At 38.3% G+C, this 20178-nt stretch overlaps 1 protein-coding gene across 4 annotated transcripts in view; it reads left to right on the top strand.

The window, feature by feature from the left end:
• The window catches only part of SATB2 (SATB homeobox 2), a 237890-nt gene that overhangs the window by 130146 nt on the left and 87566 nt on the right, over positions 1 to 20178 (top strand). For all 4 annotated transcript variants that reach the window (XM_074339726.1, XM_074339725.1, XM_074339724.1 and 1 more), the window contains 3 exons: positions 3843 to 3969; positions 5257 to 5380; positions 16185 to 16287. In XM_074339726.1, the coding sequence (XP_074195827.1) occupies positions 3843 to 3969; positions 5257 to 5380; positions 16185 to 16287 (354 nt within the window). The remainder of the gene's footprint in view (positions 1 to 3842; positions 3970 to 5256; positions 5381 to 16184; positions 16288 to 20178) is intronic.

Genomic DNA, 20178 nt, shown 5'->3' with positions numbered 1-20178 from the left:
TTCCTAGTGACATTATTCCAGTTAACCCAACCTTTCTGAGCCTCCATTTCCTCCTAGAAAGTGTTGAAACTAGGTATCTACGGGAGAAACTGGAGGTGCACCTTCAGTACATTTGGTTGTGCAGAAAATGAGGGACTGAGGGGAAAGAGATTGTGATGCTGTTGTGAAAGAAGGGGCGATCTGAATCTACTCGTAGGTAAAAGGAAAGGAGGCCCTGAGGAGCAAGGATGGGAGGAACGAAGAGGGTGCTGGGGGAATGGCGGGACAGACGTAATTGATACACTGTCCTCCTTTGTGATAATGTAATAAGGAGGGCCTTCTACAGGCACATGACCAAATGAAAGATTGAGCAAGAATGAGGTCACCAATAATCCTTAAGTCAGGATTTTTGAAATAAATGGACTGTATCTTCCTTTCAAGAAGTATTAAAAATATCTAGATAATGACAGTAAATACATTTTGAGGTTAATTATATCCAGGTGCTGTGCTAGAGGCTTTACACTGAATCTGTCTTACATTCCTGTGGTACTTTTGTTGTTCCGTTTTACAGATGAGAGGATTGAGGTGTAGGGAAAGTAAGTAACTTGCTAAGGCTACGTCATTAGTAGCTGGAGGAGCCAGGATGTCAACTGAGGCAATTTGACTTGGGAGCCTGCATTCTGAGTCACTAAGGTGTGCTGCTTCCCAATTTGATTTCCTCAATTAACACTTGACTCCTAGCCCAAGTAATCGTCTTGTGTATTTTATATCAGAGAAGCAGGACTGTATCTAAGGAATGTATTTCCAGAGGGTTAATACATTAGACAGAAACCCTGTTTGGAGAGAAGTCTTATTACAAAGAGTTACTCCAAGTCCCTGCCTGGCTAGAGGAGGGCAGCCTTCTGGACGTAGCTGTCCTAGCAGCTCTTGCACCTGGTACAAGTGGAAGAGGACGTGGCTGTTAGGTTTGTGCTGGTTAGTCAGTAGGGTGCAAAAAAGGAAAAAGCACACGCCTCTCCTCATTGCCTGAAAATAGCATCCATCAACAGCTCTCTTCCAAGAGGTAGAAACCAACCTGTAGCAGCTGCTCTCGGTAGATGTATTAAGTGTTGTGAAGACACCTGTGTGTGTCTAATTCCAGCCCAAACAAGTTTCCTCTGGCTTATCAAAGTGGGGAGAGAGTTTATTAAATAGAGATTACTATTTCCAGTACAGTTATTTGTCCATCATTTCCTGTAGAGATTCCTCCCCTTCCCTTTTTTTTTGAGGTATAATTTGCAGACAATAAAATGTATACATATTAAATGTTTAGTTTTATGAATTTTGACAATTTTTATATCCATGCAGCCACCAACCAAACCAAGAAAATTCCGTTATGTTCCTTTCCAGTCAATTGTCCCTGCCATCCAGAGGGACAGTTTTCCAGAGGGACAGCTTTCTGAGTTCTAGCCCCGTAGATCAGTCTTACCTGTTCTTGTATTTTATATAAATGAAATCATACATAGATAATTCTGTTGTGTTGGGCTGCATTTTGGTATATTCTTACAGTGGAACACTACTCAGCAATGAAAAGGAATGAGCACTGGCACACACAGCAGCGTAGATGAATCCACTCGGGTTGTGCACTGAAGTTTGCAGATTCATGTGCTTCCTATGACCTTCGTATTGTTAGTAACAGAAATGACCCACCAAATCGGCTTCTTCTCCTTGCTTCTCATAGTACAATTGCTGACTTTATTTTCCCCCCCTCTGATCTCTGATGATAAAATATCATATCTTCAGGACATGGTCAGTTTATACTCAACTCGTGGTCTGTGATGGTAATGATTTTTAAAAGGAATTTAAAACCGCGGAGTGATTTTTAAAGAAGGAAATATGTTAGACATGTTGCACGGGATCTTTTTAGTGTTTTCAAATGTCAGGAGGAGTGAAAGAAGCAAGGCAGCAGGCCCGGCCTCTGGTGGGTGGCTGGCCAGTGGGCCCTGGGTGTTCATTTCATGACTACTGCATGCGGCGTGCTGTGCACTTTTCATTGTCATGAGAGAGAATGTTAGGAAAACTATCCCCACAAGAAAACAGCTTTTCTTGGCAAGTGAAATCTGACTTACGGAGCCAGAACTAGAGACATACGGTACTATGAATGAGAGCTGTGTTACTTTATTGGATCTGAGTCCAGGCACTATTTATACTGCAACATATTCAGCACCAGATTGTTAAATCTTAATACTGAAACAGTGCATCATTTTAATATTTTTGTTCTGTTTATTCCCTGTTTTCAAGCATTATGTCAAGCATTGTGCATTCATTTGTTTCATCTTGGACAGGACATGCCCTGACCAGGCAGTTCAGTTGCTATTATTGGACTCTCAGCCCCTAGCTGTAAAGCATCATTTTGTGAAGCTTTTTAAATTTCATTTGGCTATATAGGTATCTTCTCTCTGATGATAAAAAAAATTTTTTTTTGAAAGAACAGAGTAGTGGGACTCACCTGTATTGTCAAAAATAAAAATAAAAATGCTGCTTTTTCTTCTATCACTAAAACATGCTTTTTTTTTCTGCTTTTTTTTAATGTGTGACAATTTTTGACATTCTGGGGACTATTGAATTTTTCATAGCATGCAAATACAATTTTTGTTACTCTGTTTTTTTATTTATTTTTTTTGTGAAGTGAGTTTATCTTTATTTTTTTTCATCAATGTTATGCTGTGTTTCCCTGAAAATAAGACCTAGCCAGACAATCAGCTCTAATGCGTCCTTTGTAGCAAAAATTAATTTAAGACCCGGTCTTATTTTACTATAATATAAGACCGGGTCTTATATGATATAATATAATATAATATAATATAATATAATATAATATAATATAAATAATATACTACCAGGTCTTACATTAATTTTTGTTCCAAAAGACGCATTAGAGCTGATTGTCCGGCTAGGTCTTATTTTCGGGGAAATAGGGTATATGCCCAGATAAGATGGGTTCCTCTTATGAATAAGTTAGCATTTTCACCACATGTTTGCTGAAACTGTCTTATGAATCTTCCTGTGACCAGGCTATTCCTAAAATCACTGCCTTGTGTAGCCCACTTTTGACCAGGATTTTTATTCTCTGTTGTCATATGTGTTTTCCATATGCTGCAGGAAACCCACAGGGAAAGGTTACCATTGTCACTCTAAAAAGAGCTGAAGAATTAAAATAAATACATACATACATACATGCATACATACATATATACATACATACATACATACATAAAGGAAGTTGAAGGCATCTCTATTCTGATCTGTGGTCAGTCATTGTGCTATTGGGAAAAAAACCCCTCTGCCTGGTGAAATGTGAATCTGGCAGTGAGCTCTAACTGCTTTATCAGCTCCGAACGCTGTTCGCACTGGGGATCACACCACAGTCAGGATGTGACTGTGTGTGCTGAGCCCACACACAGGAATTTTCTTGTACAATTCAAAACCAAATCTTATATTTACTTAAGGCTTTTTTTTTTTTTTTTTTTGTCTATGAAATCAGCAGTCCGGTATATATTTAGCATCAGTCGTAAGTTAGTGTGAAACAAGACTTTGGGGGAAGGAAGTATCCTTATGGTTTTCGAAGTAATTTAAGAAACAGGAAAACATAAAAGAGCTGATTGTCCAGGATTAAACCTCATCCCTTCCTTCTCATCTTCCTGTATAGTCAACTCAACTCAATTGTCAGCCAGAAAGAAATAGGCTGTTGCACTGGGTTGTAAAATATCTCCGAGTGGGCCTTGAATGTTGACTATTGAATGACCTTCTTAACATTGAACAAACAATGGGAAGGTTTAATAAATAGCAGATACGTGTTTATTATGTTTTTCTTCCCTGTGCAGGAATAATCAAGCTGGGAAGGTGGAACCCTCTCCCCCTCAGTTATGTGACAGATGCACCCGACGCGACAGTGGCCGACATGCTGCAAGATGTCTATCATGTTGTGACGTTGAAAATCCAATTACAAAGGTGGGTGTCTCTGAACATCTGCCCTTCCTTACTCTCAGAGCAGCTCTGTCGATCATAGAGTAACTGCAGAGATCAGCGCGTCCTGTCTGTTAATTTCTAGACATTGGATGACATGAAGAAAAGGAGAGGAGGGAAGGAGGGGCAGGCACTTCACCAGGCATCTTTATAGTCCACATTCCAACTGTTTTATGTTTTGTTTTCAGAAGCAGTGAAGTGGTAACCTCGGGGAAGCTTGATAAATCATTAAAAATCTGCAGCCCATAAAGGGGAACTTTCCACAGCCCCCCTACTTTAATGGGTCCTTTAGTTAAATGCTTAGCACATAGTATTTGAAGAATAAACAGCTCGGCTGTTTCAGGTTTGTGTTGTGAGGGATGAGTTTTATGCCTGTGTCGCAGGCTTAGCAAGAAGGCTCTGGCACTGGACCTCTTTTTCTTCCCTCTTTGGTGGTCTGCAGAGGATTCGGGAAGCCTTTTTCCCTTCCTTCCTTCCTTCCTTCCTTCCTTCCTTCCTTCCTTCCTTCCTTCCTTCCTTCCCTCCTTCCCTCCTTCCCTCCTTCTCCTCCTTCCCCTTCCCCTTCTCCTTCTTCTTCTTTTTAGATACAGCATCCAGGACAAGTTATGCCTCTTTTAAAGATTGTAGAGATTCTCTGCAGAGTCTCGTATTGTAAAATGCCTGCAAGTCATGTGATTTAAGGAACACTGTCCTTTAGTGTACAGATTTTGAATTTGCCTTTTTTTTTTTGAGAATTTGTACTTATTTGTACTTAAATAGGAACCCAACATTTCCATCCTTGTCTAGGAATGCTTTGGTATCTTCTCTTAAAAGTTATTTTTTAGTTAGGAAAGTGAAATCTCTGAATTTTTCTGAGGGTGAAGGGTGGACCTTTAAGCTACAAATCTGATGGAATATTTCTTTACATTTAACCTTAGGAGTGTTCAGTCATTACATTTGTATTGTGGAAGCTTATAATCACACTGCCAAACTGTTTCTGTCGGCAGATTAGAGAAATCTTATTTAAAAAAACTAGCGTTTCTTCTTATACAAAGTGACTTTTTTGCAGGCTGGTATGATAACCAACTTATAGTGACCTTAGGGCTCTCTCAAGGTCCTGTAGAGAAGCAGTTTTGTTGCCCTTCCCTTATCGGGGCCCACATTACATCCCGTTCTTGAGCAGTTCTCCTAATGCTGACATAGGACCCAGGAGTGACTGCTGTACCCATAATCCTCTGCGGTGGGGCCCTTTATTATGGTTTGCATGTCATTCATTCTTGCTTTCATTTCCAGTTGTTCAAAGTTGGAAGACTTGCCTGCAGAGCAGTGGAACCACGCCACAGTCCGCAATGCCTTAAAGGAACTGCTCAAAGAGATGAACCAGAGCACATTAGCCAAAGAATGCCCTCTCTCCCAGGTCAGTATCTCCAGGAGGGTTTCTCGGACATGCGGAAAGCCACTGGTGGACTACCTAGGAGGAGGGGCACACCTGCTTAGACAGCTGTGTTTTGTTTATACAGTCATTATATTTGAGGTGGAAAAAATATGGAGATTGCGGTGCTTTTGTTATAGCGTAGAAATTATTACTTATTGAAAGCTTTGATGTAATGGGAGTATATGAAAACATTTTACATTCATAATCTTTAACTTTTAATGTATATTATAATGTACGTTATATTATAACGTATATTATAACAGTGTCTCCATTTTACAACTCAGCAAATCCAGGGAGAAGCACTTTACCTGCCTAAATTTACTCAGCTGGATAAGTGACAGGCTGAGACCCTAATCCAGACCACCGAGGCTCCAAATCATTGCATTACTTGGTCAATGGTATGAGTCGGCCATGTGAAACCCATCTTTATTTATTTAGTGAGCCTTTTCCCTGTCTAGCAGAGAGAGATGATCTTTGCATCATATACATTTGTAGAGATTTTGTGGTGAACTCACCAGGAGAAAATGCATGGGGAAGAAAAATGATACTGCATTTTTAGTGAACTGATCATAAACTAGAAAACGCCACAAAAATAAGAGATTGAGAGGCTCAAAGGAGGGAACAGCAGAGGTAAAGGCTGCCTTTCCCATTTGTGTCCATGGGCACGGGCCCCACTTGTTTGAATGATGAAACAATGTTTTGGTGGCTATGGGCAGTGGCATATAGGAATGCTGTGAAATGAACTCAGGTTGACATTATTTAAAGCCATGAATGGAAATCCATTTCCTGGTTTGAGTTGTACGCTTGATTTAAGGCAATGAGCTAATTACGTGTCTGTCAAGTTCAAGGGAAGGTGACAAGAACCATAGAAACTTGATGTGCCCTGAGCTGTGTTCTAGGATGATAGAGTGTTGGGGAGAAGCAGGAAGCCTAATGGTTAAGAGCGTGCCTTCTGGAATCAGATAGATTTGGATTGATGTCCTGGTTTAACAAGCCTTTATAACCTCACCTTTATGAGCCTGTTTCTTTGTAAGTAAAACAAGGAGAGTAATAGTTCTAAATCATGTAATGAGAGTAAATGAGATAAATCACATACATTTTTGGCCTGGTACCTGGTGTGCGATGATGCTCCATACATGGTATCAGCTATTATTATTGAGACATGATATTGTTGGTGTGAACATTTCTTTTTTTTTTAATGAGTATCTTGGAGAATGTTTTTGAATTTAGATCCTCTGAGACAAAGCATGCTGTTAATATTTTTGCTCCCCAAAAGTCAAGGAGGCATGCACCTGAGTAGTAGGTGGCTAGTTAGAGAGGGACCCTAGTATTTCTTGACCGTCAATTATGTGCCTGCTCTTGCACATACAGCTTTCACCCAGGCCATTTCAATATCTGCCTCTAGGTATGTATGTAGGTGCTAAGGCTTGTTGCTAGGATTTTGATTTATTTCAAGGTGAATATTTATGAAGCAATAAACACAAATATTTTGAATCTTTCTGATCAGACACAGGGACTGGATAAAGAACAATTTAGGAAAAAAAACTTTTGATCATTAGTCCTGAATTTCACAATCAGTAACTATTAATTTTCTCTCGGATTCCCACGGAAGTCAAAATGGGCTTTGCCTAGAAGTATACAAGCTCCTAACTTAATATCACCAATTCAAAATTTTATCCAGGGCTTTCAAGGCCCATGGAAATCCAGTACAAACTGATCTATCTTGATGACCAGGTTTGATTACAACTAGAGACTAGAGAGACAGCGTGCGTAGAAAGAACCCATATCAGGAGCTGAGAGCCCTGAGCACTAATCTTAGTTCTTTTATACCAGCTGTGCAATCCTGGCAAGCCCTGCCATCCTCAGAGCCCCATGAAACTCACCTGTAAACTGGGCATGATTGTATCCCCGTATTTTACACCAGGATTGTCTTGTGGTTCAGATGAGATCGTCTTTACCTTTCTCCCCCAGTTTTTTGTTTCATTGCGTGCTGTCCTGGTTGCCAAACCTAAAAACTTTCTTCTCCAGCACTCTCTTGTTTATTCCTATAAATGTCACTGCCTCCACATCTAAAATCTCCCTCTTTATGTCTTTGCCTTGTTTAGACTTCCATCACCTCTCATCTGAAAAATGTTGTCGTCCAGAATCATAACTTTTCTCCTGCCATTTCCTTGTCTGTGATCCCCCTCCCAGCCTGAAGGAAGTACGGACTTCGTAGCCTTGCCTGTAAAATCATCAAGATGACACTGTCCAGCCTAATTTCCCACCAGAGCCACCTTCCTCCCCCTACCTGCCCCCACTCTGTGTTCCAAACATGTGGAATTAATTATTTGGAACACTAGTCATCGTTTAAATGTCACCAAAATATTGCTGAGATGGAAGGAATCTAACTAATACCTTTCTACCCTGAGTATTTCAAGTTTAACAAAGTAGCTTCTTGAGTTATTTTAAAAATTCATGCAGAGTTTATTTTCTACTCCATATACCTGTGTTTCCGGTAGTTTTAAAGATGGCATAAAAATTACCTTACCCGTTAAATTATGAACCTTCCTGTGTCCTCATGAGACTGGCCAGGGAGCTGTACCGTATTAATCTCTGGCTTTGGTAGCCGTTACCCTCAATGCTGATGATGCTGTAGTCCTTCAGTTTGCCACTTGCTGGCTTTTGCATGTGTTGTTTCTCTAGCACGCGCTGTTCTCTTCTACGTGATGAAATCATCTTTCAAATTCCAGCTGGAAAGTCACTGCTGGTGAAGTACCCTGACCTCCCGGTTGAAGTAGTTGCTTCTCCTGCTCTTAGTAGCCTTTTGTACACACCTCTGTCACAGCACTTATCATAGCGTGTTGTCAGTGTTATCTGCCAGTTGCCGTCACTCGATGGGTTGCCCACAATAGCAGAAGCCAACTCTTGTTTAGCTTCACGTTCTCAGCATTCAGCACAATGCAGGTCTTCCATGTAGTTGTTGCTCTAATGCAAGAGTTCTCAACCCTGGTCCTATGAACCTTCTGGGCTGGATAATTCCTTGTGGTGGGGGGCGGTCCTGTGTATGGCAGCGTGTTTAGCAGCATCCCTGGCCTCTACCCACTAGATGCCAGTAGCCTGCCACCATCTCCCCTCACCCCAGTTGTGACAACCAAAATGGGGGGAGCAAAATCACTCTTGGTTGAGAACCATTGCTCTCATGTGTTTAATGAATTAAATATAAAAATGCTGTAAAATATAAAGTTTTATTCTTTTTACAGTGTTCTTGGCAGCTGTAAAATGTTTTGAACTAGAAACAGTGAACGTAATAATTTGATCGTTGATGGATGCTCAGCTCACTTTTAGTTCAACAGGGGCTCAGTTCTATCATTTAGATTTGGGGGAGATGTGATTAGGGCTTGTGGTATGCTGTGTAATTATGGGGCATCTCTTTGGAGTAGTCCTCAGCCAGCACGGGCATGTAATGTGGACCCTGGCATTAATCTGACAGCTATTACCCTTAACTAGTCCAGATTACGCACTTAAATTGCATAGCTAGATTGCATTTCAGTGTGGAGATAAGCTCGCCCATTTTGTTGGTGGTTGCAATAGAACAGGTACATACCTTTTTTGAAGTTCAACCTACATAATGTGAAAAAGAGAATGCATTTTTTATTCTAAGAAGGTGAAACAATAATTCAGCAGTGTTCTCCACCAGCATTACTGGCGTCCCAATTAAGGTCGACACTATGGGATAGGATGGGCTGAGGCCACAGTAGTGAACACGAGAGGGAATGAACTTTCAATCTAGGAAGAAGACAGTCAAGCACCCAATACTGTTTACTTCAAAAGGTAGGCGATTGGGCTATTTAAAATAGACTCAGCTCATGAGTAAAAGATGTCTGTTTTTGAAATAATTCTTCCTTATTACCCCTAAGCCAAACCATATTAGGGATTTTTCTCACTCAGATTTGGCAATTGCATAAAAGAATGATTCAGTGGCTAGTATACACTTTCTTGAACATCCCAGTGGCCTATTATTCAAAAGAGCAGCCTTGAAAGCAGAAGAAAAGAGGGGGAAAATCCATAAAAGGACAACAATTGCAGCCTGAGGCATATATATTTAAAGAAAGGGAAGTCATGATTTAGGTATTCTCTGTCTGGCCAGATGCTTGGAAAGTGTAGGTTGTGTTTGTGTGTCTGTGTATTTATTTTTGATTTCACCTTTCAAACCGTGTTTACATGCTGACGGCCTTTTCCTTTCCCTCTGATGTCCCCCTGAGTCACCGCTTCTCACCTCTTCCTTCAGGCACATCAGCAGCCCCAAGCAGCCTGATTTATCCTACCTCAGGCACAGGTCTCCCTGATGAAATGGGCTTCTCTCACTGTTCCAATGTGAAAACATTGTGAAAACGTATTTCTGTGTCATAGTTCTTCTTACTCGAGGAAGAGTTAAAAGACAAAACTCCAGGTCCTCAGGGTTTCGATCCATTAAAGTAAGGAGAGCTAACAGTACTTAACTTGTTGACCTCACGAGTTATTATGAAGATCAAATGGAATGACTAAAGGGACAGTCTTGTTAACTGAAAATTGCATTGAAAGAACAAATAACTTGCAAATGCATGCACCTTCCAATGTCCCTCTGCCCCCGCCCCCCACCCCCCTAAATGTTTTCTGTGACTTCAGATGTGCTTTAAAAAATCTTTTTCTTTGTGGTACAATATACAGAACATGAAGTTTATCTTTTTAACCATTTTTAAGTTTACAGTTAAGTGTCATCAATTACATTCATAATGTTGTGCGACTGTCACCCCTATTTTCAAAACTTTTCATCATCACCTCAAATAGAAAGTCTATAACCATTAAGCAATAATTCCCGTTCCCCTGTCCACTCCAGCCCATTGTCTATTCTATTTTCTGTCTCTATGAATTTGCTCTAAAGTAGAATCATAGAATATTTGTACTTTTGTGTTGGCTTCTTTCACTGAGCATGTAGATATGTTTTTAAAATTCCATGCCCCTAAGTTGAGGTTTTTTTGCCGAATATTTGAGGAACAAAATGACTGACTGACGTTATTGAACTGTGAAAATGTTACTAGAGTTCTAGCATGATGGTGAGATAGAATTTATAGTCTTTTTTAGTAATGGACTGTAGGATAATTTTTTTCTGTCACCCTAAGCAAGCCTTGTCCATTTGGGTATCATTATGTACAACGTACAATGTGCCAAAATCATTGGACAGTGAAATCAAGCAGCCAGTTGGGTCAGTAGAAAAGCAAATGATCGTGTGCTCATCTACAGACAAGTGGCTGATCAACTGCTGGCCCAGTATTGTGTTAACCAGTTGCCAACTGTCTGTTTCGTTTACTCTTAAATTCATGCATATAGTGAGGATGCATCCTGTCTCATATTACCAGTTGCCAACTGTCCCTTTAAGTTATTTTCATGCAAGCCTGTTTTAGTTCGAGGCCCAACCTTATGAACTCACGTTGAAGGAGGCTCACAAGTGACAGCTTTAAAAGAATTCCTAACTGGGTGATTGTGGTGACCATATGAAATGATTGCGTGGAGGGGAGAGAGTTGACATTCATTGACCCCACCTCTTGTGCTAGCACTTTCCCACAAATAATTTCTCCGAAACCTTATAGCCCCCTGGTGAGGGTGCCACCATCAAATAAGCAAGCCATTCAGCAACAGCTACTTTGGAGAGAAGCTCTCAGATGTTGTCTTTTCATACTCCGAAGCCCAGAAGAAGTGTTTCTTTCAACTATTGGTACTGATAGTATAGCTCAGAAATAGGGATAGAATGGGATAGTGGAAGGCTGCCAAATGACATTAAATGAATTTTTCTCGACAAAGTAGTTCTTCCAAATCAGTTTTTTCCCTTTACCATGCTTAATTGAAGTATCATTATAGTCTCATGTTCAATATGTTATTTAGCATATCACAAAGCACATTGAAAAGGCTGAAAATGAACAAAGAATGCGTATATTACTCATTGCCTGCATCATGCTCTATCCTCTATGTTGACATGCAAAGGGAGGCCCTGGGATGCCAGTCCTGCCCCCTCCCCGCCCCCCACACTTCTGACAGCCTTCTTGCTCAGGCAGGGCGTTCTCACTGACAGTCACGTAAGCCTTCGCTTTGGTTTTATAATATTCTCTTTTATAGTGAGCGTATTATGTATGTACATCTTAGCGACTCTTAGTATAATGTTGCTGTTCAAACAAATAAATCTCACTAAGCCAAGGGGAATATGGCAAAGGATATCTAATTATTTTATTTTTCCTTTTTGGGAAGGAAGAGGGGATACTCAGATCTCTGTCTTTCTAAATGTACAAATCATCTTCACCTATGTTTATTGTTTTGCTTTTTCTATTAAGTTTTAAATTAACCCTTAGATTCCCTAGTTTTCTCTGGTTCTGTCCTTCTTAATTACTCACATGAGGGACCTGATATTTTTTGTCACCTTGTTTCTTTGTATAAAGAACTGGCTGCAGTATCCGCTATTGAGCTTGTGCTAGCTGATGGAGGTGGCGGTGAATATTTCCTTCCTTTCATTAATCGGTGTTCCTTTTGGAGACCCATGGACTAGTGTGGCCTGGTAGTAGGATCTGTATGTGGTATTGCTGTTTGACTTTGGACAAGCTGCTTCTTCACTGGGGGCTTCTGGGCCCTCAATTTGAAAAATGGAAACCCTACTTATAATTACAGGTGACATGTATTCTCTGAGCTAATCAAAAGCAACAAACGAGTTTAAAATTTGTCTTAGGAATTTAAAAGAAAATGTGTTTTTAAATAAGGCAATCTGTTTAGCTGAACTAAGTACTACTAATAATATTATAATAATCTCTTGCAGTTCAGCTTAGAGCAAATTCAAATCAGCTAGTAAACTTGGGAGTAACTAATTCTGGTATATTTTGATTGTTTAAATACCTTTTTTTATTTTTTTTAAAAAAGAAACCTTTCAAATGTAAGTGGCAAATGATGTGTCAGCATGACTGCAAATGAGGAAACCTAGATTTCATTCCTCCATCTATAATCTTCATGCTTAAAATTTCATGATTAATTACAAAGAAGTCTGAAATTTCCATAACGTTTCTATAGTTGGGAAGACATTTTGAACCTTCCTGTTTACTTTAATACATACAATTTTTTCATAGACTAGCTTTGTCTACGTTACTGTCCACATGGTGCGTATGGCTGTGACTAAGGGTCTTAAGGGGCTGACTCGCTTGCCCATCGTATGTGTGCCCGCCCGTTCTTCCTCACAGCCCATCACCACACAGAGGGGAGTGTGCTTGCAAATGCAAAGTGACTTTAATACAGAGGGTGCCAAAAAAATGTATACACCTTTTAAGCAAGGAAATAAAACTGTATTAAAATTGTAATAATATATACCGAAAACAAAAGATGAATACACGTCACGTTTGACTTCTGCAATGATAAGAGGTACTCAAAGGGGTTACCACCAGCATAATTTTAATACAGTTTTTTCCTTTCTTAAAATGTATGTACAATTTTTAGGCACCCTCTGTCTTACCCTTAGTAAAACATAGTCCCTTCATGTAAGTGTTAAAAATAACAATGCAGAGATTTCTTGGGTTGTTTGTATCAGAATTGCTTTATGTTAACATGGATACTCAGGAGTTAGTTACATTCTGGATTAAAAACATGGATTCAGATCATGTTCATTTATCAACAGGGTGTGGGGATCCTGAAAGTCCAGTTGTATGGTTGGTTTAGAATGATTGAAAAACATAAAAGAGCAACATAAACTACAAAATCATATACATGTTTTAAAAAGCAGTACATGGAAATTAGATCTTTTTGGCAGAGTAGTAGATGAGAGAGATTTTAATCATTGCTCATGCCACTTTGCAGCAATTGTATCTTATCAGGTCTAAGATGCTCTTGATTGTAAGATTCATCCAAATTTCAATGACATTAAAGTATTTAAAAAATGTGGTTATAGAACGGATTAATGTAAATACAGATTTTCTGTGCCCAGTACCTTGGAGGACATTATTCCTTATAGAGGCAAGGTTAGCTTGTACTAGGTCTATGTTACCCCCTTTCCATTTTGTTTATAATCAGTTAAGTTTTGATTTTAAAAACATCAATTGATATTAATGTTAAGAGACCTTGGAGTATGTGTCCAGAATATTCTAGTGAGACCTAGTGATTCCAACTCAGGCTATGAGAATGTAACAGTACCATTAAGGATAAGAGAATATTCATATTTGAAACTGCAATAGTAAGACATAACATAACCTTTCATTTAAAATGTCCCCAAGATGTACGTCTTCTTTTTTTAAAGCTCTCTCAGGTTGAATTATAACAATTCACATCAGTAAAGCTATTTTGAGTGTCAACTATATATATAAAGACCTGCAGGGACTTAAAATCAATAAAATGTACCACAAATTTGAAGAGATCTTTCTGGTGACTAAAGAGTCTCATTATCTAGAAAACTGTCTTTACTTGCTACACAGTTCCTTTGCTCAGTTCCTACCTTAAACCTATTTATTTTTTGTTCTGTGATCAGTCAAGACAGAGACTCTTTTATCGTAATCTGGGGAAGAGAACAAATCTGATTGAGTCTCTGGGAAGCCAACTCCTTTCTAAAGGAGTATAAATGTGGCTCTAGTATAGGACCTGGTGATGGAGCTGGTAGTAGCCCTGATATTCATTTCCTTGCCACATCGATTGACAGTGGTCTTGTGCAGTGGTAATGAAAATGCATTTGGAGCAAAGGCAGTCAGGAGCCCAGGGAGTGAGGGAAATGCAGATTATCTGGGGCCAGAGTGATATGGGTTTGTGGCCTGGTCTTATGGGCCAAGAAGGGTTGAAGGACAGCTCCAGGCAGTGCTTGAAACGCTTTCCATTTTAGTCTGCTTTGTAGACCACTTTGCAATAGAAGGTTTAGCTCTGACTCCTGCCATGGCTATAAATCCTATGCCTTTCCAGAGGATAACATTCCTACAAACAACAAAGGGAGATGACAAGTACATTTGCAATTATTCACGTACACCAGTGTGGCTGGTACATCTATTACTAGGCTGCTTTCATGGTAAATTTTTCATTGTTATGACATTTCAGTTTGGCATTTTAAAATTTCATCTCTGTCCCTTTTCATCTGTCATATTTCAGTGACTCAGATATCTCACATCAGAGCTGTGTTAGACATATTAAACAGACATAGTCACTGCCCTCCAGGGTCTCACAGACTAGGACAGAGAGAAAAGCTCAGCCCAGAGACGGAAGTGGCTCAGCAAGCCAAACTTCCTTATTCCTTTACGTATTAATAATATACAAAGAACCGTGCCTCGGGAAGATTAGAGTTCCACTGATCTTCTAAAGCAGCAGGCAAAGCTCTGCAAGTCCTATGATACACTCGGGTGCTACTGGCTCTTTGCGTTCCTAGGGCTGGGTTCAGATCCTCAGATTAAAATAAGATCTCCTTATTATCTCCCCTTAGAGAACATAATTGTCATTTAGAGATGAGTAACTGGGGGGAGAAGAGCGATCTGCTATGTAGAAGGGGGGGGCAAAGAGGTTTCTGTGAATTGCACTAGGACCCTCCTCTCCCACTAGTACTGTGTATTGATTAAGAAAGAGGGAGACTGTGAGCTCACAGAGGGAATTGTTTCAAATGAGAGTCTATACAGGGCTATATGCTGGAGTGTGAACCTCCTGGTAAATAACTTGCCATTACCGTGATTTATTGTTATCCTTTTAATCTCAGCTACTTCGTAGAAATGCCACTAAAAGTTCTAAGATTTCACTGAACTGCTCCATATTTGGGGTACCTTTTTTAAGAAAGATGAGATTTCAAGGCAGGGAGATTTCAAACCCTTATGTAGGTCATTTGGATCTCTTGAATTGTTTATGACCATTTGTTTTTGGACAGAATTTGCAGAAATACAATCTATGTATAAAACATACACATGTAGTATCTGTCATTCAGGTATAAGTTAACATCTGCCACCGATGTTGGTCCAAACATGCCATATTGACTGAAAACATATCTCTGTAGAAAATTTAATTCAAGGTGTGTGATGATAATTTTAATTTTTCATTGGTAAATCAAGTTATGCTCCCCTTCTCTTTCCTTTTTATGAGATTTACAAACCAATTAGCTAAGGGCTTGAGTTGATGAAGGAGAGGAGGGTGAAGAGCAAGAAGGAATCAAGTACTTAAGCACTCAGAAAGTTTTAGCTTTGATTTTATTTTTTTATTGAAACACAGTCTAAGTGTTATGTTTAGTTTCCCCTGCTCTAAAATAGCGCTTGTTAATTTTTTCCGTTGGTGAATTTTCACACAAGTGCTAATCACACGTTTCTATAAATTATATTAATTTAACTTATTTCCCTAAATGTTGTTCTGCAGTGTGTAGCACGGATGTTCTCTGATTCTTGGCTCCCTAAGCTTGTTGCAGTTGGAAACAGAACAGAAACATCTGAAAGGCATTATTTGGATGACGGATGCTGGATCATCTGATCTCACCTTTTGCTCTGGTTCCTAAATCACAACTGTTCTTTCGCTTTGCATCTAATCTGTATGTCCTGCCCCCTCCATTTTTGACATTGTCTCCAGGTTGTGTTCTTTTTCTTTTCTTTTTTGAGAAAGCACTGCCATCATACAAGTTAAAGGGATAGTGAATTTAGATAATCATGTTTGATGTTTAATAGTTTAGTTTGCAGGGGGGTGACTCCAAATTTAAAAGACAAAGGAGATTGGTATGGGCTATAATGTATCCTTTCTTATCCCTAAAAGGGAGTGCTGATATTTATGGAAAATAACTTTTTTTTTTTCTTTACAGAGTATGATTTCATCCATTGTAAATAGCACATACTATGCCAACGTGTCAGCAACCAAGTGCCAGGAGTTTGGGAGATGGTATAAAAAGTACAAGAAGATTAAAGGTAAACTTTTTATTTTTAAAGCCTATTTTCTTAGACCAATGAGTTGTTGCTTATTTGGAACTTATGCCAATTTTAGATAATAATTTTTTAAATAAAAATATATATAATTTTTTATAAAGATAAGATTCTTAACATTTTCATTAAAAGATCAAATTGGCTCCCTTAAAACTACGATGTTGTTAGAAATAAAAGTAAAATTCTAAGATAATATATAAGTTTGTAGTTTTTACAAGTGATGCTTGTGAAGGCTGAGATCTTTAAAAATATTTTAAAATGGTTTATTTCCGATAGGTGTGTATTTATTTAGAAAGCTCAATCAATAAATCATTGCCACTAATATTTTAACGGAAATTTAAAGGCAGTCATTCTAGGTTAAGTCAGCACTTACAGTTTAAGTACCAACTAACAAAGTGGAAGGACTGTTGTATCAGGAAACCTTTGGTCAGAAATGGAGTTTTGATGTATTTATTTGGAGACAATACTGTAGCAGGAGTTAAAGCAAAAGGACTCTGCCGTCAAGAAGACTTGTGTTCAAATCTTTGTCTTCCGTTTGCCAGCTGTGTGAGCCTGCACAAAGTGTTTAACTTCACCAAGACTCAATCTCCTCATCTGAAAATTGAAATAATAGAAGTATGTCAGTCACTGGCTAGCTGTGAAGATTAAATAAGTAAATACTGGCACAAAGCAATCATTTAATAAATAATAGCTATCATCCTATAACAATAATTAATAGTTAGTAGTTGTACTAGTCGTAATGTATTTTATATGAAATTATGTCTGGTCCTGAATATACAATTCTCTTATATAATAAATGTCGTGCTATTTAGACCATCTAGCCCTTTAAATATATCAGTGATTATTTTGCCTTTGCAAATATGTCAGAAACCTTCTGGTATTCTCATCCCAGTTCAAATGCTGTTTAATTCAAATGCTACCAGCTTCTGAAGGGATTTGGGGAATTTCTGGCAACATAATAGGTTGATGTTTGAGGGTCTTCCAGTCCATATTTTACATGATTATGACATCATCCATCGCAGTTTGTTATAGGTTCTCATAGCCTTGCTGACAATTCACTGACCCCATCTGAGGTCCAAATGACATTTATGGTGGGTAGGTAGAAGTAAAGAATGAATTTATTTGTTTTGCTACCTGCAGGTTTCCTTTGGGAGAGAGTGTCTCAAAGTAATGCTTGTTGGTTGAGTATTTAGGAGCTTGTTTATAAGGTTACTTTGTGAGGAAATAAGCTTTACATGGATTGGCGGCACATTTCTGATTACAAAGGAATGAGAGCATTTTATGCTAAATACACAATTTATAAGGAAAGTCAAGATGCTGAACTACCCAGGAGAAATTAAATTCGCTGAAAATTGAATTAAGATCCATTTCTTTTCAACATATTCTAAAATTCTTAGGATACTTCTAAATTCTGGTTTGGGCACTTGCTTTAGAATATTATTAATATTAACTCTTGTACAGGATAAGATGAATAACTCCTTCTCATTATAGGACGTAATTGTGTGGTTCAGAAGGGTTTCTTTTCTGTAAGTGTTGTCTCCAGGGTTTTCTTTTAAAATAAGATTGTTAACGTGCTTGAGCATATCCTCTTTGGTTAAAAATCAAAAGAATCACTCAGCTTCAAGGTCATTTGTTAAATCCCATTTACTTCCTATAAGAAAAAGGAAGAGAGCGTCCTCTTTTAATAGGCTAGAGGATAATTCCAGATTCAGAAAGACTGGGAACCCTTCACTGTAGTGTTTTCAAAATTGCCACTACAAACTGTGTGTGTGTGTGTGTGTGTGTGTGTATGTTCACACACATTAACACTTATGTCTTCTACTTTTCTCTTTTCTTAGAAAATCAGTTCTTCAAGTTCCATTTTTTTTTCCAAGATAGTAAATGCACAGTTAAATCTTTAAGTGCTGTAAAAGCAGACTGAGACCTTGATTTCAGTCAGGAGGTCAGGGACCCACACCTGAAGAGGCTGCCAGACACTGTGTACACATGCTATTCAAAGAGATGGAGCTCGTCACTGCTGTTGAAAAGTGTGTGTGTGCGTGTGTGTGTGTCAGTAGGAGGAGAAAAGGGAAGGTTAAGGTATGTGTGAAGTAAACACAAGCTGCTGTAAAACAGTTCAAGTGGTGTTGATTCATCAGCCAAGGGAGTGGGAGGAAAAACAAAGAATTCACGACAGGTATAATGGTGCACAGAAAATAAACACCCAAAGAAGAGCGTTTTATTAACTTTCAACCCTCAGAGAAAAGGAAGTGTTGGACCTATCCAGGCCTGTTTCATTTGATGGAAGCTTCATGCTATGAATAGATGTGGAGTTCCTAGTAGAATCCATTTCTCATGAGAAAGTTATGATTTTGTTTGTAAAATTTCTGTTTCTGTCCATCTATTTTCAAAATGAAAAAAAGGTGGACATTAGTCGTAGCAAACCCAGAATTCTACCTTAAGGCCCTTCCTGAGAGCCCAGAGTTAGAGTTCCACGGTCCTTCTGGTTTTCCTTCCCCCCATCCCCTCCCACCTTGTTTTCAGCCCCAAGTTACCTATTTACATGTACCATGGGTGATATTCAGTAGAGAAGAAAATCTTGAGCGAACTTACTGATGTCCCAGACTAAGTTCAGGCTACATTGTTAAATATGTTTCCTATTATCTGCTAATGTCTGTTTTAATAAAACAGTGGGAACTAAATGGTTGCTTCTTAATCAAAACCATGATTTCCTAAACATAAGCTATGTGATTCTGTTACAAATTGCCACATATAGATCTCCTAGGTCAAATTTTTTTTCTCTTCTCATAGAAATAAATAAACAGTAAAATAATTATATACTCTGAAAGATCAAAGTAAATATGACTAAAACCTGGCAAAAATAAAAGTCTACTGGAAGGATTAAAAAAAAAAAGATCACATTGCAAATTCTATAGTTAATGCTTAAATAAATATGAGAAAAATGAACAATCAATAATTTGATATCATTAAAAACAGATGTAAAAACTATATACAAATGGAATTGTCTAAATTTTGAAGTAAACATTTTAATGTGCATTTTTTGTATTTGTTGTTATTATAGCTAAACTATTTACACTTATTCTTTAAAAAGTCTTAAGTTGGTTTGGCTTAGCATGTTAACTTTATTTTCCCCAGTGATCACAGCAGAACACATTCTGTTTACCCTTTTTCTTTAATTTCAAAGATAATTACGGTGACAGAGACATATTTGAGTTAACATTAGTGTTAATTCAGGGTAGATGGGGAGACAGAGTTTGTATTCTCTGGTTTTAAGGTCCAGAACCATGAACCTGCTTCACAGAAGTTTTTGATATTGAAGAAAATGAAGTGGATGGATGGTTTCGATAGTGTTTTTTGGTTTAGATAGATGGGTTGGTTTAGCTAGCGTTTTTGATTGCTCTTCATCTCGTACTATAATTGTTTGTGGCCTAGATTTTACAATGTAGAACTCATAAGCCCCAAAGTGTGTGTGTGTGTGTGTGTGTGTGTGTGTGTATACACACACACACATATATATCTGTATATATATACAGATATATATGTACATATATATATATAAAACAGTGTACATTTTGTGTAAAAGAAAAAGATATGACCAGTATTAACAGTTGCTTAATATGTAGGAGTTTTAGTGTTGGACACAGAGATAATCCACAGGATTTAAAAACATTCACATTATTACAAAATCATTTTCCAGAACTCTTGGGATTATGTGGGATTTATCACATCAGTTTTTCTTTCATAAGTTCTGTACATTTTAATAAAACACTTATTTGTAAAACTAATTCTTTTGTATTAACTCCAGATACAAATTTGCCCCATCATTTTTATGAAACTCAGTGGCAACTATGTATGCCATACCATTGAAAATTATAT

The sequence above is a fragment of the Rhinolophus sinicus genome, linkage group LG01, assembly GCF_036562045.2.
Source record: "Rhinolophus sinicus isolate RSC01 linkage group LG01, ASM3656204v1, whole genome shotgun sequence".
NCBI lineage: Eukaryota > Metazoa > Chordata > Mammalia > Chiroptera > Rhinolophidae > Rhinolophus > Rhinolophus sinicus.
Note: the sequence above shows the minus strand (reverse complement) of the source record. Positions and strands in the feature narration are given on the sequence as shown.